This window comes from Pseudophryne corroboree, chromosome 8 (genome assembly GCF_028390025.1).
Source record: "Pseudophryne corroboree isolate aPseCor3 chromosome 8, aPseCor3.hap2, whole genome shotgun sequence".
NCBI classification, from domain to species: Eukaryota; Metazoa; Chordata; class Amphibia; order Anura; family Myobatrachidae; genus Pseudophryne; species Pseudophryne corroboree.
Genome location: NC_086451.1, coordinates 47,542,830 through 47,566,414, shown reverse-complemented (window position 1 = coordinate 47,566,414; position 23,585 = coordinate 47,542,830). Strand labels below are relative to the sequence as shown.

Sequence of the window (23,585 nt, the reverse complement as noted above, 5' to 3'; positions counted from 1 at the left end):
AGCGTGTGCAATGCTGCTAAAAGCAGCTAGCGAGCGAACAACTCGGAATGAGGGCCAATATTAATAAAATACAGAACAATGCCTCCTTGTTGCTATATTAACCTATCCAGAACAAGGCTCTTTCTTGTCACTTTCAAAATGCACCTACACTAAATGGTCGATTCCATTAGCTCACCAGCGCGAGTCTGTGCAAATAAACGTGGCTATACGCAGCACTTACAGTAGCTCCGGACTTGCCGATTTTTGTTTGCAGGCCCGCAGGAGGCGGTGAGGGGGGTGATATACAGTAGTGTCACAAAGGGGCCGTGATGAGGTACCGTTGCTGGTGTTTGCATACCACCTAACGACTAATTGAATTGGCATCAGAGTCTGATATACTTTGTTCATACATATTATCCACGGGTGGTCTTCAAGTTGCCGGCAGCCAGCCTCCCAGCGACCTGGAGGGAGAATAGATAACGTGGCGCGCGCAGCGAGCCCTAAAGGGGCTCATTTGCACTCGCCCAGCTGTCGGTATGTCGGCGGTCGGGATTCCGGCGCTGGTATGCTGGTCTCCGGGACCCCGACTACCGGCAAACCATACTACACCCATTATCCACATGTGTGGCCAAGACCTAGAGCATTAAGGGACAAAGTAAAGTCTAGGAAATCAGTTTATGTTGATTAATTCCCTACAGTATGTACCAAACTTTGAAGAACGAAGCTTGTCCACGTTAGTCGAGATGATATAAACTGTTTTAAGACCATGAAGGAACCCTAGCAGGAGAAAGATCTTCCGATCCTCCTCCCGCAGCCTCCGTCCAGCTCTGATTCCAGAAACTGACATTGCGCTCATATCAGATTCCTCCGGAGGAGGAGACTTACATAACTGCAGCATATGCTGGTTAACAAAATGGGGCACTACCAGGGTTGGACTGGCCCACAGGGGTATAGGGGAAACCACCGGTGGGCCCCACTGCCAGGGGGCCCACCTCCTGCTCTAGGGATCAGGTTTCAGACTGTGCACTTGAATTGTACATTATACATATTATCTACAGTGCATTGCAGTTATTAATCTGGTACATTATCATGCGTGCACTATCAGTATTTACTATATATATTTATCATGGGGCCCATACCATGGTTAGCCAAGCCTCTGTGGCAGTTGGCCACACCCCTAACATGGCCCTATAGCACTGCATCCCCCCATTGGGCCCTCCATGCCCCAGTCCGACACTGGGCACTACAGTGTATGCCGGTCACCAGAAAGCATCTCTGTATTGCATGCTGGTCCCCAGAATGGGGCTCAGTGCTGTATACTGGCCAACAGAATAGATAGGACTCTGTATTGTATGCTGGTCACCAGAATGGGGCACTGTACTGTATACAGGTCACCAGAATAGGTCTCTATATTGTATGCTGGTCACCAGGATGGGGCACTGTACTGCATACAGGTCACCAGAATAGATCTCTCTATTGTATGCTGGTCACCAGAATGGGGCACTGTACTGCATACAGGTCACCATAATAGGTCTCTGTATTGTATGCTGGTCACCAGAATGAGGCACTGTACTGTATACAGGTCACCAGAATAGGTCTCTATATTGTATGCTGGTCACCAGGATGGGGCACTGTACTGCATACAGGTCACCAGAATAGATCTCTCTATTGTATGCTGGTCACCAGAATGGGGCACTGTACTGCATACAGGTCACCATAATAGGTCTCTGTATTGTATGCTGGTCACCAGAATGAGGCACTGTACTGTATACAGGTCACCAGAATAGGTCTCTATATTGTATGCTGGTCACCAGAATGAGGCACTGTACTGTATACAGGTCACCAGAATAGGTCTCTGTATTGTATGCTGGTCACCAGAATGAGGCACTGTACTGTATACAGGTCACCAGAATAGGTCTCTGTATTGCATGCTGGTCACCAGAATGAGGCACTGTACTGTATACAGGTCACCAGAATAGGTCTCTGTATTGTATGCTGGTCACCAGAATGGGGCACTGTACTGCATACAGGTCACCAGAATAGGTCTCTGTATTGTATGCTGGTCACCAGGATGATTTTGCTGTGTAAATGACTTTTAATGACTTTAAACGACCTTTTAACCCCCCCCCCCCCCCAGAACACTCACAAAATCCCTCACTTTCTGATTCTCACCCCCTATTACATTCCCCCCAAAGTGTCTATTGGAATGGGGCTATGGGCATCACAAGGGAAATATTTATATGTATTATGTTGTATGCATGTTTTTTCAAGCTAGAACTACACATCAAAGAGGTGCTCTCTCCATAGGGCGCAGGGTAAAGTATGACGTCACTCATTTCAATAAAGATAACTGCACATGCTCAGAAGGGGCCCCTGTTCTGCTACTGTGATAGTGAACAGGGCTCGGTGCAAGAGCAAATCAGAGCTTCAAGGGACACGTGCAGGGCTTCATGCACCAGTGCGGGGTCCTAAGAGGTTGGACTAGCACTGTCTTGTCCCTTCTCATCTGGGCCCCAGGGGCGTAGCTACCATAGGTGCAGGGAGTGCAGCTGCTATGGGGCCCAGAGCTAAGAGGGACCACCTTCCCTGTCACAGTTACATGCGTTATATACATTTTTCACCATTGTGTAGTATGTAGGGGTGCTTTCAAACTTTTTCCTTGGGGCCTGCATTATATCTGGGTATGCCCCTGGACCTGCTCATTGTAGTGTGGTAGGGCATTTTATTGTTATATAATATGAACTGGGGCACTATAATGTGGCACAATATGAACAGGGAGCACTATATATAATAATGTGAATTGGGGGTACTGTGCGGCATAATGTGTACTTACAGCTCTGAAATGTGACATAGGGTGAACTTAAGCACTACTGTGATTCATAAAAGAAACTAGAGCACTACTATGGGGCATCACATTAAATAAGACTCTACTATGGTTCAGAAAATGAACTAGGGCACTATTATAGGGCATAATTAATAACTGCTACAGAGAAGTGTCTGTCTAGAAGCATTGGGACGGGGGCCCCTTCAAAATGTTGCTATGGGGCCCACAAAGTTCTGGCTCCGCCCCTGCTGGGCCCTATGCTGTGGCAGTATTTCCTCATCTGGCATGAAAAATCTCTTGTCCAAATGTCTCTAAACAACATATGATCATATGGCATCTAAAGCGTTAAGAAAAAGAAACACAAACGTAGGCACATAGGGACTAATTCATTATTGTACGCAATGACTGATGTTCACACAAGTGAACGGTTATCGGCAGACTGCGCATGCATCGTGGTGCCGCTGCGATCCGGCTCGCAATGAAACTTTCATAGGAATGTGTTTAAAAGGAAGTGACTGTTTGGAGGTGTTAACGGGGAGTGTTTGTAAAAACACAGGCGTGTCATCGACGTTTCCAGGGCGTGTATCTGCCATCAGCTGCGAGCTCATACATACAAAAACATGGTGTCCGTGTTGCTACTGCCGTTCCAGTCTACATAGCCATAGGTCAACCCTCAGACCCAATAGACCTTGTTGTTGCTTATGGGCTGCTAATGTGTGCGCAATTGCAAATGAGTTTGCGATGGCTCCGGTGAGTGGCAGCGTCACTTCCTAATATCAGCAGCATACCCTCCAACATGACCCGCCCCACTAGGTACAAAATGCTCTGTTTCTGGACTTCCCTCTTAAATTATTATTGCCATCACCTGTGAAGAAACAGCTTTCTCATCATTTAACTAGTTCAACACAGGTGATGGAAATCATAAATTAAGAGGGAAGTCCAGAAACAGAGCATTTTGTACCTAGTGGGGCGGGTCATGTTGGAGGGCCTGCAGCAGGTGCGAAGCAGAGAAAACATGAATTAGGCCCATAGTATAGATGAAAAAGAGGGTACTGTAAAAATGGAAGTGCATCTTAGCGCCCTCTAGTGGGTGCACATGCAGTCTGCGTCAAATGTCACTGTTCAACTACAGCTATAACACTGGAAAACAGCGAATACTGATAATCACTGACAATGATCGGAAAGGTGGAACAGAGCGTACAAAGGACAGAAAAGACTACAACACATTCTGAAGAAAGCTTCTAATGTAAACAAAACAAAGGCACATACATGGAAAAGGCTATACAGAGGCTAATACACAGGGAAATGTGCAGTTATATGTGATGTATATTCAACACAACAATCCCAGATTCAAAATAAAAAAACCTGTTACAGAAGAAAAAACCTAAAAAACATTTTAGAATGGCGCTTGTATCAATGCATAAACCAGAGGTGGGCGACACGTATTTCAGGGACGTCATAAGTAACCCTATGGTCAGATGGCAGAGCTTATGAGTGTCCGTCTCTGCGTCTTTTTCTGGTCCCTAGTACACAGCCGTGTGTGCAAGGACTGAGACATCCACTTCCAGTGTCTGTATATGCTAAAATGGGTTCAGTATGAAATACCGGTCGTTGGGATGCCGGCCGTCACATGACCGACAGCAACATCTCGACACTGAAGATCCCGACATTGGAGCGGGTAAGTATTTTAATCCTCCCCTACCCTAACCCTACGGGGGTGGTGGCTAGGGCTAACCACCCCGCCTAGTGCCTAACACTAACCTTCCAGTGCCTAACCCTCCCCTCCCCCTGGGCCCGAACCTGAACCCCAATACTTACCTTCAGCATGTTGGCTGTTTGTGTTCCGGCGCCGGTCTCCTGAGTGGTGTCGGGATTCAGTGTCGGTCACATGACCGCCGGCATCCGACCACCGGGATCACGAACGCATCCCACTGAAATACTACATGGTGCTTCTTTAGATGCCACCATTGGTTGCACCATCGAAACTTGCAAAGCAGAATCAGGCCCATTGACTTCCACTCAGAGACTATTGTGCCGTTGGCTGTGTGACTGCACCGGGCCTCCCAAACCTAAACCTCTCTACACATTTTAGATCTACCCCACCTAACATGGTTTAGCCAAGGTGTAAAGTTACTTCTGTATTTCTGTTGCTTTACTCCTGTGAACTGTGATCACCCCTCTGTGACTTCAGGAGAACCCAAGATGGCCAGGGGAGGCCCATATGACCACTCTGAGACCACCACCTGCCCCAAACCTGGCAACATTCTAGAAAGATCTCAAATTAGAAAGAAAAATGATGTTAGGCACTGGTACTATTACAAGTCTACATGGAAATGTGTGGGATACGGTCATTAAGTCAACAACACTTAGGTCGACCGCTATTGGTCGATATGCATTAGGTCGACATGGTCACTAGGTCGACATGTACTAGATCGACATGGAAAAAGGTCGACATGAGAGTTTTGTTTTTTTATCAAGTTTTTTTTTTACTTTTTCATATTTACGACCCACGTGGACTACAATTGGGAACGGTAACCTTGCCCGAAGCATGCAAGGGGATACGGTGCACTAATTGGGGTTCTCAGTCACTTTACAAAGAAAACAACACAAAAAAAAGTATAAAAAAACTCATGTTGACCTTTTTCCATGTCAACCTAATGCATGTTGACCAATAGTGGTCGACCTAATGACTGTTGACCTAAGTGTGGTCGACCTAATGACCCATATCCAAAATGTGTATGGTGGAAAGAGCATCCTGTCTACTGTCCTGGAATGTCAGAGTCCCCTAAACTTTGGGACTACTGTAAGGGCATAATTCAGAGTTGATCGCAGCAGAAAATTTGTTAGCAGTTTGGCGACACCATGTGCACTGCAGGGGGGGGCAGATATAACATGTGCAGAGAGAGTTAGATTTGGGTGGGGCGTGTTCAAACTTAAATCTAAATCAGGGTAAAAATAAAGCAGCCAGTATTTGCCCTGCACAGAAACAATATAACCCACCCAAATCTAACTCTCTCTGCACATGTTATATCTGCCCCACCTGCAGTGCACATGGTTTTGCCCAACAGCTAACAAATTTGCTGCTGCGATCAACTCTGAATTACCCCCTATGTCCGGGCCTCACAAGAGAGTAGATTAGTCTGTTAGTTATTGTTAGTTATCTTCATTTGGGCCCTGTCCCGCTGCTCAGAACCAGAAATCCTGGTATTGAGAGGCATCGGGTGGCACCACAATGGCACGATGTGCTCCGCCACATCCCCCTGCACCTCCCAGGAGATCAAATAACTGATTGGTGGAACCAGGGCCGGTGCTAGGGTGTTCGGCGCCCCCCTGCAAACTATAAATTTGCGCCCTCCCATATTCGCGCCGGGAAAAGGGGTGTGGGCTCACAAGTAAGGGGCATGGCCACACAATAGTACCCCCATTTAAAATTACGCCACAATGTAGCACAATCTTATTCCTCTTATACATAATGCCCCACCCGTAGTAGTAGCGTCATATGTAATGCACCCCAGTAGTAGTAGTATCCTTATACATAATGCCCCCCCAGTAGTAGTAGCATCCTTATATGTAGTGTGCCCCCAGTAGTAGACGCGTCCTTATACGTAATTCCCCTCTAGTAGTAGTATCGTCCTTATACGTAATGCCCCCCCCAGTAGTAGTAGCGTCATTCCGCGTAATGCCCCCCTGTAGTAGTAGCGTCCTTATACGTAGTGCACCCCCAGTAGTAGTAGCGTCCTTATACGTAGTGCACCCCCAGTAGTAGAAGCGTCCTTATACGTAATTCCCCCCTAGTAGTAGTATCGTCCTTATACGTAATGGCCCCTCCAGTAGTAGCGTTGTTTCACAAAATGCCCCCCCAGTAGTAGTAGCGTCCTTACATGTAATGCCCCCCCCCCCCAGTAATAGCGTAATTATACGTAATGCCCCCCAGTACTACCATCCATAAAGTGCGCGTACACAGACATACCTCACACACACACATATATACACACACATACACACCCACCATATACACACACACACCGTATGCACACACACACACCGTATACACACACACACCATATACACACACCCACCATATACACACACCATATATACAAACACACACTTCTCTCTCACCCTCTACTTACCTAAGCCAGTCTCCCTCGGTACAGCAGCCTGGTCCGTGTAGCCCCGCCCCCTTCTGGCCCGTTTAGCTCCGCCCCCTTCCGTCCCGTTTAGCTCCGCCCCCTTCCGTCCCGTACACAGCCGCTGCCACACAGGTGAGGGGAGGGAGGAGGCTTTTCACGCTGCAGGCTCCGCTGCCAGTGACTGTCACAGTCATACAGTGACAGACACAGCAGCAGCAGCAGCAGGGGGGCCAGGACGGCGCAGCAGGGAAGGAATGCAGAGCAGGGGTAGCGCCTCTCCGTCCCAGCGCCTCCCTGCACTGCATCCCTTCGCTGAGCGGGTAGCGCCGGGCCTGGGTGGAACCTGAATAATGCCTTAAATATAAGAGTCAACTCATGTGCGTTATTTCATTTTTCTTCTTATTCCCCAATTAACGCAGTAGATACATAAATTATACACCTATGGGGTTACATACTGTGTTGTGGCATCTTTTATAGCTGAGCAATGAGCTATCAGCACCTCTTTAGAAGATGATTAGCAGAAGCCATATTTATACATACTCCACCAAATGTAACTGTCAAGATTACTCTTGGTATCCTACCGGCATGTTCTACTAAACTGGCGTCTTTCAGTTCTTTTATTTATTGATATAAAGGATAGTGATTAAGGTGTTAGGGGGCCATAGATGTATAAGTGGTGATACTACGGTTCTTATAACGGATTAAATATTTAATTACTACTACATAGATTATGACTGACTTCATTTATACTGATTGTAAAAGGAAAGTGACATACAGGGGCTTACAGTCATTAGGCGACAAGACTTAGGTCGACAGTCATTGGGTCGACCACTATTTGTCGACATGCACTAGTACGACATGGTCATTAGGTCGACATGGAAAAGGGTCGACGTGAGTTTTTCACTTTTTTAAATTTTTTAAAACTTTTTCATACTTTACGATCCGCGTGGACAACAATTGGGAACGGTAACCTTGCCCGAAGCATGGCGAGTGAAGCGAGTCATACGAGAGGATACAGTGCACTAATTGGGGTTCTCCATCACTTTACGAAGAAAACTACACCAAAAAAAGTATAAAAACTCATGTCGACCTTTTTCCATGTCGACCTAATGACCATGTCGACCTAGTCACCCTGTTGAACTAATGACTGTCGACCTAAATCTTGTCGACCTAATGACCCATACTCCATAAAGGGGCATCCTGCTAGATCTAGCCTCAATACGCCATGCAGCAGGAGACGCCTGGCGCGAGTGAGCTGAGATGTCCGGCACCAGGAGACTGGGCTGATTAATGTGATATGGTACACTTGTATATCTGAGTGCGTCTGAGTCTGTATACGAAGCACTGTGGAATTTGTATTGGAAAAAAGCTGCGGCTGCTGCATCATAGCACTTCATATACAGATTCAGAGACTCAGTTGCTCACAGATGGTGTTGCATATCAAATTAATTAGCGCTAGCCGCAACACGTTGTGACTAAGACGCATTTTCATTAAAAAAGGCGCAAAAAAGATGCCAGGAGCTAGCAGAGTGGCAATGATGTATGAGGACAGTCACATCTGTACGGTTCTGATTTGTCGTGTTACCGGGATGAGGTTGCTACACAGTGTGAATTAGCAGCTGTCATTTCTGTTGGCCACATTCTGAATAGTACTAATTTTATTACTTCATTAGTATTGCAGTGAGCTCATATTGGGAGTATATAGTAAGTGGGGTATGATCTACTGATGAGTGTCACATGATGTGTATCTGTAGAGTAAGACATTGGTGCGCGTAGACATTCCTTAGAGGTGTGTTTGGTATTATAGCTGTGACACCACCCTAGGCTGTGCTGCTGCAGCGTTATTGATTTTTAAGTCATTTTTGTCATCTTTATGATTTTATAATGAGCTCTGATATGTAACGGTCCTGTAGCGAGAAATACAGAATGCAGAATCTGACGGAGACTGTAAATGAAGACATCTAATAATGAGCAGGATGTTGGTGTTTGATAATAGTATGTTAGAAAAAGGCAGTACCATAGAATAGGGGTATACTGGCCGTTGAGCTGGAGTTATTATATAAATGTCCTCCCTTTTTCTTGCATCAATGTATGTTGACGAGCTATATTGCAGCACTGTTCTCTTTTGGGTGACTTTCTGTCTTTCTAAACTTGTCGCTTCATCTTCTTACATCCTCCACTCCTCTTCTTACATCCTCCCTTCCTCTTTTTACATCCTCCCCTCCTCTTCTTACATCCTCCCCTCCTCTTCTTACACCCTCCCCTCTTCTTACATCCTCCCCTCCTCTTCTTACATCCTCCCCTCCTCTTCTTACATCCTCTCCTCCTCTTCTTACATCCTCCCCTGCTCTTCTTACATCCTCCTCTGCTCTTCTTACATCCTCCCCTCTTCTTCTTACATCCTCCCTTCCTCTTCTTACATCCTCCCCTGCTCTCCCCCTTCTCTTCTTACATCCTCTCCTCCTCTTCTTACATCCTCTCCTCCTCTTCTTACATCCTCCCCTCCTCTTTTTACATCCTCCCCTCCTCTTCTTACACCCTCCCCTCCTCTTCTTACATCCTCCCCTCCTCTTCTTACATCCTCCCCTCCTCTTCTTACATCCTCTCCTCCTCTTCTTACATCCTCCCCTGCTGTTCTTACATCCTCCTCTGCTCTTCTTACATCCTCCCCTCCTCTTCTTACATCCTCTCCTCCTCTTCTTACATCCTCCCCTGCTCTTCTTACATCCTCCTCTGCTCTTCTTACATCCTCCCTTCCTCTTCTTACATCCTCCCCTGCTCTCCCCCTCCTCTTCTTACATCCTCTCCTCCTCTTCTTACATCCTCTCCTCCTCTTCTTACATCCTCCCCTGCTCTTCTTACAGCCTCCTCTGCTCTTCTTACATCCTCCCTTCCTCTTCTTACATCCTCCCCTCCTCTTCTTACATCCTTCACTGCTCTCCCCCTCTTCTTCTTACATCCTCCCCTCCTCTTCTTACACCCTCCCCTGCTCTTCTTACATCCTCCCCTGCTCTCCCCCTCCTCTTCTTACATCCTCCCCTCCTCTTTTTACATCCTCTCCCGGCGTAGTGCCTCAGACTGTTTTCAACCCTCTATTTTACTTTACCTCTTCTCTGGGTAAACTAATAACTCGGCCTATATTAGCACCTCAGTCTACCGCCCATCCTCTTTTTATCCTGCCTACCTACCCACCACCTCCAACTATACGCTACCAAAACCCTTATCCATCCTCTCATTATTTTACACATTAACTACTGTAACTTCCTGCAATCTGCCTCCCCCACCCCAACACACCTCTGCCAAAATGCTGCTGCAAGACTTCCTCTTGTTGGGCCACATTCCCTGCACCACTACCCTATCTATGTACTACCAGCTCCACACTGAATCCCGCTAGCTCCCCTCATTGTTACAGCACTTCCCCATCCATCTAGATCAAAAGCAAACACAGGGGGGTTTACAGTTGCCCGGAAACGCCTCTTCCCCCACAACCTGGCCAGGGGACACTACATGCAGTATAAAGGGTGGAATGAGCTGCTGCACAGATTTTCCTACCATGTCTGCTGTTAGTGTGTGTCTGTGGATCTGAGTGCTCAATCAACACACCAGAGAGAGAATCTGGTTAGTGGATTACCATGATCATTTGGCCTGCCACGGGCGTATTTATAATGGGAGCAGTGTACCCATTATTTTTCATACTTACCCTCCAGAGTCTTGCTGCGCCATTTTTCCGGTGTTTCACAGTAGAAAAATCACTGGGAAAATGGCCACCACGTCATTTTCCCGGAGATCCCAGAGCAACAGCGCTGACGGCTAGAGAGGAGGGAGCCCAGACGGATCCTGCACATGGGCCTCATCCTATGCCCCTCCTCCTCCACATATGTCTGAAATATTGTACTACATAAACTGCACTTTGTTTGGGGCAGACTATGGGGGCGATATCTTATCGTAGATAAGCTAAATTTAGCACATCTACGATCAGTTTCTCTGACATGCAGGGGGACGCCCAGCACAGGGCTAGTCTGCCCCGCAAGTCAGGCCCTGCCCCTCCCTCCCGCACAGGTTCAAAAGCATTGCACGGCGGCGATGCTTTTGCACCCGCCAAGTAGGTCCCTACCTGCGCAGCGGCTGAGTGACGTCCCAGGATCCGCCCCGCAACTGTCCGTACACACCTGCGTTGTCCGTATCTTGCCCCACCAACAGCCTTCTAATGCCCCCTCCCGCCCCGCGACCTCCTCTACCTGTCAATGAGGAAGAGGCGATCGCACCAGTGAGATGCTTTTAGCATCTCACTGGGACTTACCGGGTGCGCACTCCACAAAAGCCTTCAGAGTGCGATCACTGCCGTTGCAGCGATTGCCTCTGAATCACTCCCTATAGCTTGTTACATGTTAATTATGCATCAATCATGGGCTCCGACAATCGCTCTAAAATCAAACATCTGGAAACCCCCCCCCCCCCTCCATAATTCCTGAATTTGCCCCCGCTCTAGACTGCAAGCTCTGCCGTGCAGGGCTGTACCCTGTGTCTCACGTCTGTACTTCCTCATTCAGACTTGTTCTCTTAAGGTATGATGAGTTACTCCGTCTGGCATGGGCTGCATTTTGCAGAACCTTACACATAAACGATGTTGATGAAATGTATTGTGATCATAAAGTGCTGTGAGAACATTTTGTCACAGATGCACTGATGCAGTAGCATGTCTCCAGTGTTAGTCACCTAAGGAATGTACGTCAAGTACAGTGTGTCCAACCCGAATCTTTATAATACTATTTTAATATTTTTAAGCTGTAATTGCAAAGCGTTCCACCAGGAAGTATGAATATTTTTTCAATTCCTTATATCCATTTTTAAGCTGCCAGCGTGCCCCACTGAGATTGTATTGTTGCCATACAATTATGCTGCTCAATGGAGGTAGCAATTCGACCATCAGGCCTCTACCAAAACAACGCACCTGAAGTGAATAAATGCAGACCCACAATAGAAGCCCTGTCATGCCTTCTAGCTGTAACAGAACACACCCTGTTGTGTCTTATTGCTCGGTTGTGAAGTGGGCAAGGAAGAATGGGAAGCCTGATTGGCTGAGGACTTCCCTGCTGTGATCAAACAACTGTTCCGAAATAAACATTTAAAAAAGTGGGGGGGAACCACACAGCCACAGGTCCATTCTCCACTGCAAAGGATTGATCAATAGTAGCCTGTATTAAAATAATACACTGTATATGTAAACTAATGGCTTAGAAGAAAATGTATATTGACACGCGGGATCAAAAATATATAAATTGACTAAGCTACAACTCTTGATCCAAGTGGAGGTGTCTGTTCTGCTTGTCGTATAGTTGTTAACCTTTCTGATAGGCGTTGTCTAGAGCAGGCTTTTTCAACCAGTGTGCCGCGACCAGTTGCAAGGTGTGCCGCGGAGTCAGAGCAGCTTCCTGCACCTTCAGAGCGATCTGTTGGCCTGGGCTCTTCTTAGAGTATGAGTCGTGTCCCGGTCGTGACCTATGCCTTGAAGACACGGCAGTGTGACATCATAGGTCACAGCCACCACGTCTCACCACCCAGCCAGCCCACCCGCCTGCATACACATCTTCCAGTTCCCACCTGCAGACAAAACTTTCCCTGCCCACCACATCTACTCCTACCCGACCGCCCGCTGCTCAGTATTCACAGCACCCCACTATGAACAACCCCCCACTGAGGGACAGAGAGGAGGACAGCTGACAGATAGGGGCTAATATTAGTTATCTTATTTCTTCTGTGGGGATCAATAGGATTTATGTGGGGAGCAAAAGGATTTATGGGGAAACAATGAATAATTTAATAGGATTTATGTGGGGAGCAATGTGATATATTTTCCTGTGTAGGCCTGTGTATATGTGGATTTATTTTACTGTGAGGGCCAATGTGTGTGTGTGGTTTTTTTTTTCCGTGGAGAACTGATTGTGTGCCTTGGCAATTTTAAAATACTATTCGTGTGCCGCGAGTTAAAAAAGGTTGAAAATCACTGGTCTAGAGTAATAAAACGACAATCAGAATTAATATTGGCTGTCGCAACTGCTGTCACAGAGAAGAGATGACGAAACGTTATAAATGTCGGTTTCTGACTCTGTAGCATGGTGCATAATTGTGTACTGTTCCTCACCCCCATGGAAATCTGGACGCAAGGTAGAAAAAGAGAAGGGAAGAGCCCGTCGCTGCCATTAATACCATCAGGTGTGACCTCAAGAACCACTCACTTTAGTAAATTGCATGTAAATAGTGTTGATCATGAGCCGATGTGGGACATGTGAGAAAATGTGTCATATAACTGTATAGGTATAAGGTACAAGGATTTATCAAACGATTTGTTTCTAAAAAAAAAGACGCTACATGGGACACGAGGACACCCCCTGAGGTTAGAAGAAAAAAAATTTCATACACAATGGAGAAAAGGGTTCTTCACAGTAAGAGCAGTAAGGATTTGGAATTCTCTGCTAAAGAAGGTAGTAATGGTGGATTCAATCAATAAGTTTAAAAATGTATTAGATAATTTCCTAGCTGAAAAAATATCCAAGGATACAGCATTTAATTAATATAAAACTATAATATAGGTTGGACTCGATGGACATTTGTCTTTTTTCAACCTCAACAACTATGTAACTATGTAACAGGCAAATCTGCCTCGGGTTTAAAGGTTATACAGATAATGTCGGTATGCAGACATTACTGTAGGTCGAGATTTAGAATGTCAACGGACATAATGTCAACATTCCTGTAATGTTGAGATTGTAAATGTTAGTTGCTTCCGCCTCTTGAGGAAGCCGCCCAGTGTGCGGAGAAACGCATTGAGATACGAGAGTACAATCTCCAGTCACCAATACCTTATCTATTAGCCTCAATACTGTTGATACGTTGGGCTCAGATAGGAAAACAGTTAGGATTAGGGTAGGATGAGGTCTCAAATATACTATAAATGCTATGCCAACTGCCGACATAATGGATATGTCCACATTCTGGTGTCAACATTCTGAATGTATTTGACTAGACAGAATTACTATGGACGGGTCATATATGCTATAGGGGAAATCTTAGACACAGTCAGTATAAATACAACTGTAATAATCTCTGATTCTTGGTGAGTCTATTGGGTCCCAAAACAGTGGGGTTTGGGGTGCACATTGAAGCACTCTTTTATTGTTAAACAGGCAGGAAATTAATCATTTAATTTGCAGACAGACAGATGGACTTGTATATTGTGTATAATAAACACAATATACAATTCCATATACGGGGGGGGTATTTTTGGCCCGGAAACCCCCCTCCTTTTGGTCAGCAGTACAAATGATGACAACAATAGCAATAGTATATGATACGATTACTAGAGCTGCTGCCACAACATGCAGTTTAAGGGACAGATCAGAGCTGCTGCACATGCCCAGTGGTAGCAACTTCTTCTACCCAGTTTGCTATGTGTGTGGATCTGACCAGAGAGCCACCAGGAAGAAGAGATAGGAGCCTTCCCATGAGGTGGAAGAATGTGAGCTTAGAAAGTGCAGCTGTGTCTCCTACTGATTCTATTATGTTTGTGTATTTACTTATTTCATTATTTTATTATTTCTTTATCTCTTTCTTTCTTTATTTTTTTATTATGGGATGTTTAACCTTTTCCTGACCACTTATTTTATTTATATTAGTTAAATATATTTGATGCAGCCTATACTATAGACTATAGTGTTAAATATTGTATTCTATACAGTATCCAGTGTATAAAGAGACCCATGTGTACATTAATGTACCGCGCTTGCTCCAATGCACTGCAGAGCAGGAGACTGTGGATTGCATTTGGAAACCCCCCCTCTAAAAATCATGTATTTGCCCCTGATCTGCTTATTCATTCATTAGCTGAGACATACAGAACGGCTACAGTATATAACTTCAAGCCCAATATTGGCAGTACTGTTCGGAGCGGTTGGCCATTTTACCACTGCAGAACAGCAAGTAATGTCTGATCCCTTTACCGGCTATATATGTGGACCCATGCACTCACTCTATCCATTTGGACCCACTTGTGGTGGGATATACCGATTAGTTGTGACTGCATAGAGACTGACAGGAGCCGCTGAGAGTCTCCGTAGTCACAGGTGTCTGGCCTAAGGAGCGGATTATGGGCTTTATTCAGGCTTGTTAGCAAACCAAAAAAGTTAGCAATTGGACAAAACCATGTGTACTGCAGGTGGGGCAGAAGTAACGTGCCGAGAGATTTAGATTCACTTAGGGGGTATCCAATTAGATGTGCAAATTTTTTGGCCATGGTCATCATCAGACTATGCAATTAAAGCCCATTTTCATTGGCCGAAAAATGTATTGTTTTCGGCTGATAACACATGGCATCCGGGATAAGTATCTGGACCCATGTGTTATCACAAAAAAAAGGTCTCTCCTTGGGGATTATTCTTTGCGTACCTGAGGGTCCCGAGTTTCGGGGGGGTCTGATTGGCTACCGTCCTTGGTATTAATGTTTTGCTTATTGAACTCCACACAAAACTGACTACAGGAAAAATGAGTTCATACTACAGTAGGCCTAAAATGAGAAGACAGAAAATCATCCATCTTGAATGTCCGAACCTTTTAAAAACTAGATGAAAGTCACTTTAAACATATAAATTGACCTGTGTTATTTATCTGACCCAATATGCTCGCCAGGCTTCTGGCCTGGTGGCGACATTTGGTTGCCACAGGGTTATATTCCCCCTTGAGTGGTGGCATGGACCACCATCCGTGTGGGGATTCCGGCGCCGGTATTCCACTGGGTGTCCGGATTCCGGCGTTGGTATCCTGACAGCCGGGATCCCGACAGCAAGCCAAGTGATCCTCATGAATGAAGGTTCCTCAAAACATCCACCGAGCGAGGGGTACTGACGTGTTTTATACATACCACTAAGAATGATGGAACATAAATGGCTTAATTAACTCAGGCTCAGCAAATCAGTGGAAGCTTGCACTTTCTACTAGAGATGAGCTAATCTAGTTCCTCAACTCATACATTTGACTAATATATACTATTTAGGAGATTACCAGATTTAACTGAAGAGTGGCAGAATTGTCCAGAGTATAGCAGGTTGCGTGGTATGGCTAAGGTAGGTGGCAGGCCTTAGGGTACCAAAGCTTTTGTGCCCGAGTCTTCAGTTAGGGCAAATTAGCAACGCTCTGGATGCTACCCCTATGTGTGGTACCCTATTAGACAAACCCTCGCTTCATGAGTGATGTCACATAAACGGGAAAAGGTAACGGGATTTGTGTTCCACTTCCTACACAGTAGTGAGGCGAAACTGAGCCTTAGCGGGGAAACGGGCTGTTCTGCAGTTCTGAGTTGTTATCTTGTTTTGCCATTCTCTACCATAACGTGATTTACGTTTTGCCAACAGAACATGGATGATAACAGGCCATTAATCCTGCTGTGCGATTGGTACAAGACAGAGAACACGTAAGACCAAATAAGGTGGAATGATGCAAATACCGATGAAACAGTTATGAAAATTGAGCTCACCTTTACTACACAGACAGGTAAACCCGCTACCGGAGATTCACCACATATTCTTCCAAATCTGACAGCACTAATCTTACTGAGCTCAGAGATACTATGACAAAGCAGCATTTTGTGTACGGTAACAGCCTTGTCCTGGCAATCTGTGGTAATTAAGGCTCCTGGCGATTTGCACATTACCTTTGTTTTGAATATTCTCCACTGCCCCATCCTGCTGCTTTCCTACAACAGAAAGAGGGATGACAAACACAACACATGAGGCAGACAGGACAGAGTGAGCACAGCAACAACACAAGAAGACGCACAAGAAATGGGCATCGGGGTCAGCCAAAGCAACACTAAACATGAGACTGATGGATAGACGGGGGACTGGCGAGTTCTAGCGATGGTGCTCAAAATGAAACAAACTATTATTGACTTTCCAGTTCAACATAAAATTGAATAACATACCATGGCCCTCATTCCGAGTTGATCGGTCGCAAGGCAAATTTAGCAGAGTTACACACGCTAAGCCGCCGCCTACTGGGAGTGAATCTTAGCTTCTTAAAATTGCGACCGATGTATTCGCAATATTGCGATTACAAACTACTTCGCAGTTTCAGAGTAGCTTCAGACTTACTCTGCCTGTGCGATCAGTTCAGTGCTTGTCGTTCCTGGTTGACGTCACAAACACACCCAGCGTTCGCCCAGGCACTCCCACCGTTTCCCCGGCCACTCCTGCGTTTTTTCCGGAAACGGTAGCGTTTTCAGCCACACGCCCCTGAAACGCCGTGTTTCCGCCCAGTAACACCCATTTCCTGTCAATCACATTACGATCGCCGGAGCGATGAAAAAGCCGTGAGTAAAAATACTTTCTTCATAGTAAAGTTACTTGGCGCAGTCGCAGTGCGAACATTGCGCATGCGTACTAAGCGGATTTTCACTGCGATGCGATGAAAAATACAGAGCGAACAACTCGGAATGAGGGCCCATATACACACACACACACACACACACACACACACACACACACGCACACGCACGCACACACACACACACACTCATACAAACACACACAAAATCTTTCCAATTTTTCTATTAGCCTTCTAACTTTTTTAACATCTCTCCTAGAGTGCTGTAGGACCCCCGGGAATTATTTCCACCACTTTCCTCTGACAACATGTAATCAGAGATCAGAAAGTAGGACTCACATCAGAGAACAAATTATATTCAGCGCGGCAATGGACATTATTCGCATTTTATCTGTCTGCTTCTGCACAGAAGTAAACGGTCGCAGGGCCCATTAGTTTATCATGTCTGAGAATCTGTCATCCGAAAGTGTGTTTAGTTTACCGGACACCAAACAATTCTTGCTTCTAATTGTTTAAAGAATGCTTCAGTAAAATAATGACTATGGTACAGTGAGGTGTCATCTGAAAGCCCCTGGATACCCCATATATGTTATTGTTGCATAGGGGACAGTCTGGGACAGCCCAGGTACTCTGGGTGACTATGGGACACCTAGTAATGTCCCATAAAAATGGGGGAAATGAAAGCAAGCCGAAGTTACATAAAAGTATTCATCAGTATCGGCCGCCCCACATTGCCACTTCTGAACCAGCTAGGGTTGGCCATTGACCATCGATGTTTCAAATTCAGCAATGGTCTATAACAAATGGTGAACACTTTTACCATCAATGGAGGAGAACCAGATGGTTTCCCTCCATCGATGGTACAAAGCTACTCAATGGTTTTGTTTTTGTCCGGAAACTGACCCTGGCTCCACCCCCCGACACCAGTGAAGCCCCATCCCCATGCTTTGGTTGGTCTGCAGCCCAGCGAATAGAAAAGCAGGGATGACCATTGCTGGGTGTATCCCTTACAGTTAGTTTTATACCATGGAGGTTAACCATCGATGGTTATCAAACCGATGGCCAGCCCTAGAACCAGCTTTCCACACAACCAAATGGAATTCCTACTACTGTACAATGTCAGGAGATAATCAGTCCTGAGTGGAGTCACCCTTCTCCTATGCATGTACAGTGGTCAGAAAGACCCCTCGGGTGCTTGGAGTGCCAGGAGTAGGGAAGGAAATCCCAGGGTGGCGGATATTTTTGGAGTGCCAAAAATCCTAGGGCTTATAATCAATAAATCATGGATATTACGGGATTCAAAACACTGTGGATCGGGCCTGGAGCAGTGGGATGATACTTATCTCCTCGGTTCCAGGTTGCATTATTCGTTCCTCTCATTCTCTCCCAGCTGCCCCTAGAACAGATGGGAGTTCCATGGTGTCACTAATTGGCCGGGAGTGCACTGCATGGTGACATCATGACTGTGCAGTGTGCTCTCAGCCAATCAGTGACTGAGAGCAGCTGCATCACAGGTGTCCACAGAGGCGGATTGGCCATAGGGCTTACAGGGAATATCCCCGGTGGGCCGACGCACCCGGTGGGCCTGTTTTGTTTGAGGACATGTGGTCCTTTTTATAGACATAATGAATAAGATTCAAAATAATTTGCATATATGAAAATGACTTTGCCACTTAGCCTGTGAATGCAGATGATCTAGTGTATGCTCTGACTGCCTGCTTGGCTGACATATAAGATTGAGTGAATAGTGATTGGGATACACGGTTGGTGTAATAAGCAAGAAAATATATCTTTCTAAAGAATTATATAGTTTCCTAAATGCTGAAGATGTATCGTATAATGTGCTCATAATATTTAATTTTATTTCTTTTTAACTTCCTCCTTGATGCTGGACATGCCCACTATCTGGGAAGTCTTGGGGGGAGGGTGCTGCTGCCATGGCCCATGGCTAGACCTTACACCTCTGGTGCTGCCCATGTGGGGCCACTAGTACACATTTTTCCAGGGCCGCTTTTTCTTTCCCAATCCGCCCCTGGGTGTCCAGCACGGTATCCGTTCACATGGTCGACCATGTTGACATGGTCGACATGGACACATGGTCGACACATGAAAATGGTCGACTCGTGAAAGGTCGACACATTAAAAGGTCGACATGAGTTTTTTAACTTTTTTTTCTTTTGGGGAACTTTTCCATACTTTACGTTCCACGTGGACTACGATTGGAACGGTAATCTGTGCCGAGCGAAGCGGTAGCGGAGCGAAGGCACCATGCCCAAAGCATGGCGAGCGAAGCGAGCCATGCGAGGGGACGCGGTGCACTAATTTGGGATCCCGGTCACTCTACGAAGAAAACGACACCAAAAAAAGTTAAAAAACCCATGTCGACCTTTTCATGTGTCGACCTTTTCATGTGTCGACCATGTGTCCATGTTGACCATGTCAATGTCGACCAATAGTGGTCGACCTAATGACTGTCGACCATAACATGGTCGACCATTCATACCGGAACCGTCCAGCACTGCTACTGCAGCTGAGCCTGAGAGAGGCCCGGATAACGCACCCACCAACAAGTGAAAGCCACATGACCCCCGCAGTGTGACAACGGTAAGTGAAAAGGGAGGGGGGAGGAGGGAGAGGGATGCCAGGGGGAAGGGGAACGTGGGAGAGGGAAAACACGGGGGTGAATGAAGGATATCTTTGTACAATTTAATCCTGGGATTGAGATATATTCAATCCCGAATCCAATGATTACAAAAATGTAACGGTTTGTACTCCTTAACCATGAAGCCCTGAAACAGGCCAGGCAGGGGAGTGGTAGCAACCTGCATTTCCTCTTTTATATATCAAGTACTGAATGATATAATGAGCCCTCTTGCTTCATGTTAGGCTGCCTAAGCTATAAATCCCACACCTCACTACTCCAACAAAGAGATAACGTCTGCAGAATTCTATCGCTGCAATAACATTACTGGATAAGAACAAAGGGGGTCATTCCGAGTTGATCGCTCGCTAGCTACTTTTTGCAGCTGTGCAAACGCATAGTCGCTGCCCACAGGGGAGTGTATATTTGCTGTGCAAGTGTGCGAATGCTTGTGCAGCCGAGCGGTACAAAAACAGTTTGCGCGGTTTCTGAGTAGTCCAGGACTTACTCAGCCGCTGCGATCACTTCAGCCTGTCCGGTCCCGGAATTGGCGTCAGACACCCGCCCTGCAAACGCCTGGACACCCCTGCGTTTTCCCAACCACTCCCAGAAAACGGTCAGTTGCCACCCACAAACGCCCTCTTCCTGTCAATCTACTTGCGATCGGCTGTGCAAATGGATTCTTCGTAAAACCCATCGCACAGCAATGATCCGCTTTGTACCCGTACGACGCGCCTGCGCATTGCGGTGCATACGCACGCGCAGTAGTGACCTGATCGATGCGCAGCGAGAAACTGCAGCGTGCGATCAGGTCAGAATGACCCCCAAAATCTGCAATTTCAAGCAACTGTTTATTGATGCCAACAAGTCAAACTTAAAAAGAAAGTCTTATCTTGTAAGCGCAATAAATGGTTGAATAGGATTATATTGGAGATGATACGTAAAGGGGCCGCTAGATTGAAATTCTATTTATTTTTGATAAAGAACAATGGACCTAATTCTGAGTTGATCGCAGCAGCACATTTTTTAGCAGTTGGGCAAAACCATGTGCACTGCAGGGGGGACAGATATAACATGTGCAGAGAGAGTTAGATTTGGGTGGGGTGTATTCAAACTGAAATCTAAATTGCAGTGTAAAAATAAAGCAGCCAGTATTTACCCTGCACAGAAACAAAATAACCCACCCAAAGCTAACTCTCTCTGCACATGTTATATCTGCCTCCCCTGCAGTGCACATGGTTTTGCCCAACTGCTAAAAAATTTCCTGCTGCGATCAACTTGGAATTACCCCCAGTATCATATATCTAGGTGTGCATTTCAGGAGCCTGACAGCGCTAAAACATATTGGGGAGACAGCACTGCTCGGTTAAATGTCAGCATGGGATGCAATCAATTTGCCGACGGTCAGGATACCGATGCCGGAATCCCGACAAGTGATGATGCTGGCAGACGGAATCCCGGCGCACAGGGGCTATTCCCACTCGTGGGTGTCCATGCCACTCACAGAGTGAAAATAGAACCTGTGGCGAACGCAGCGAGACAACAAGCATTCTGGCGAGCGGGATTCCACTGTTGCGATCTTGATAGCCGGCATCCTGCCATCCGGTAAATAGTATGTAACCCGTCAGCATTGCTACCGGGCACCCTATGCCAGCCCAGGATGCAATATTGTAAGCCTATGGCCAGGTATAGGAGGCAGCCACTAATTGATATTTGTGTGTATAACTGAACAGAAGGCCCAATTCCGTCAGGAAACAGCTGTGCAATTCCGTGTAATTAAAATTCCAATGCAGCTGGAGGGTCTGTACAATACCATCGTAGGACTTAGCCTGGGATCACCATCGTGAATGGTTCAGGCTGATGGTGGTTGCAGGCTGAAGCTTACTCAGGCTGTCCGTAGGATCCGGACACCGGGATCCAGAAAGTCTGCGTCCGACGATGCAGACCCTGGACCCGTTTTGAAGAACGGTGCCAGGTGCAGCCCCCTAAATGGCACTGTGGCTAACAGGGGGCTGCGAGCGATATCGCAAGACCCATTCTTCCCATGCGCTGTGTTAGTGGTACAAGATAGCGGATTATAATGGGCTGACCACTACGGCAGTCCAGGAGCCTTTTATAAAAATGGCTCAAAGTTTATAGATATGCATTAGATAATTTGGTCAATTATATACCATTTATCCCTGATTGGGCTATTTTCGGTATTCTACCTCAGGGTTAGCAGGTGTCCCGGGGTTGCCGCAAATTATTATTAATTGTAAGCTCAGCAGCTAAAAAAAACTATTTTGCAAGTATGGAACCATCCAGAAACAACTCCATTTTCCTTATTTAAAGAAAAAGTGTTTTATCTGTTTCGAGTGGATTGGCTAGAGACATCAGTAGATAAAGAATCCAGACTAGCTACATTTTTTGAGCTCCGGGAAAGTTATATTTCAATTCTTTTACTTGTCAAATGTTTTTCTACAACTTCTTGGTACTTAACGAGATTAGTAGATAACGACCTGCCAATTTGAAGCAGGGAGGTCTTCACTTTTAAATTTCTTTATTTTTTTATTTTTATTTATTTACTTATTTATATATATATATATATATATATATATATATATATATATATATATATAATTTTTTTGAGGAGGGGTATAAATGAAATTCCTGGGGGTAATGGACGGTCACGCTGCCGAGACACAGCCCCGTCCAGCACCGGCCGTCTCGCGATGTGACGTGCTGACGTCACACCGCGCTCCCTCCTGCCCGCCCTGCGCTGTGCTCCTGGCCGCCCTGTGCTGTGTTCCTGGCCGCGGTGTGACGTGCTGATGTCACACCGCGCTCCCTCATGCCCGCCCGCCCTGCGCTGTCCTGTCCTCCCGCCCGCGGCCCGCCAACCCACTCACAGAACTTGAAGTGTTCTATGGCTGACCGCTGACGGAGTTCCGCAGGATCAGACAGTGGCCACATAACAGTGGGAAATTCCCACTGACATTACTGAGGTGAGGATGTGACCATCTGTCTCCTAAAAGTCGTGTCCCCCCTCATCCATCTTTCTTACATTCATTCTGGTGTTTTGAGGAGAAAGTGTTAATTAACCCATTCATTGAGGAAAAATAATTGGCAAAAATAAATAAATTAAATATATATATATATATATATATATATGTACACAGTATCTCAGAAATACCATATAAACAGTGATAACCAGTATATATGCACAATAATATGATTTCCTTCCTTTCAAATCAAGGGGGTAACGTCGGCGTATCTAAATATATTTTGGGGTAAAAGGTGAAAAAATTCCCTGACCCCTGTGTTAGCTCAATGGTAATATTCCACTAGTTATATGATAATCTAATGTTGTTATTGTACATGATGTCTAGAGATGAGCGGATTCGGTTCCTCGGGATCCGAACCCCCCCGAACTTCACCCATTTTACACGGTTCCGAGGCAGCCTCGGATCTTCCCGCCTTGCTCGGTTAAGCAGAACGCGCCCGAACATCATCATCCCGCTGTCGGATTCTCGCGAGATTCGGATTCTATATAAGGAGCCGCGCGTCGCCGCCATTTTCACTCGTGCATTGGAGATTGAACGGAGAGGACGTGGCAGCGCTCTTTCCCTGAAAAGCTCCGTAATCTGTGCTCAGT

The 23,585-nt window shown here is 46.1% G+C and overlaps 1 protein-coding gene and 1 long non-coding RNA gene across 8 annotated transcripts in view; one reads left to right on the top strand and one right to left on the bottom strand.

The window, feature by feature from the left end:
* The window catches only part of ATP2B3 (ATPase plasma membrane Ca2+ transporting 3), a 671,061-nt gene that overhangs the window by 144,688 nt on the left and 502,788 nt on the right, over nucleotides 1–23,585 (bottom strand). For 4 of the 7 annotated variants that reach the window (XM_063936325.1, XM_063936321.1, XM_063936326.1 and 1 more), the window contains one exon: nucleotides 16,640–16,681. The exons of the other annotated variants lie outside the window; for them this stretch is intronic. In XM_063936325.1, the coding sequence (XP_063792395.1) occupies nucleotides 16,640–16,681 (42 nt within the window). The remainder of the gene's footprint in view (nucleotides 1–16,639; nucleotides 16,682–23,585) is intronic. 7 annotated transcript variants of the gene reach the window in all.
* The window catches only part of LOC134948387 (uncharacterized), a 69,463-nt gene continuing 52,913 nt past the window's right edge, over nucleotides 7,036–23,585 (top strand). The window contains exons 1-2 of the long non-coding RNA XR_010182948.1: nucleotides 7,036–7,068; nucleotides 16,341–16,479. This is a non-coding gene — a long non-coding RNA (uncharacterized LOC134948387). The remainder of the gene's footprint in view (nucleotides 7,069–16,340; nucleotides 16,480–23,585) is intronic.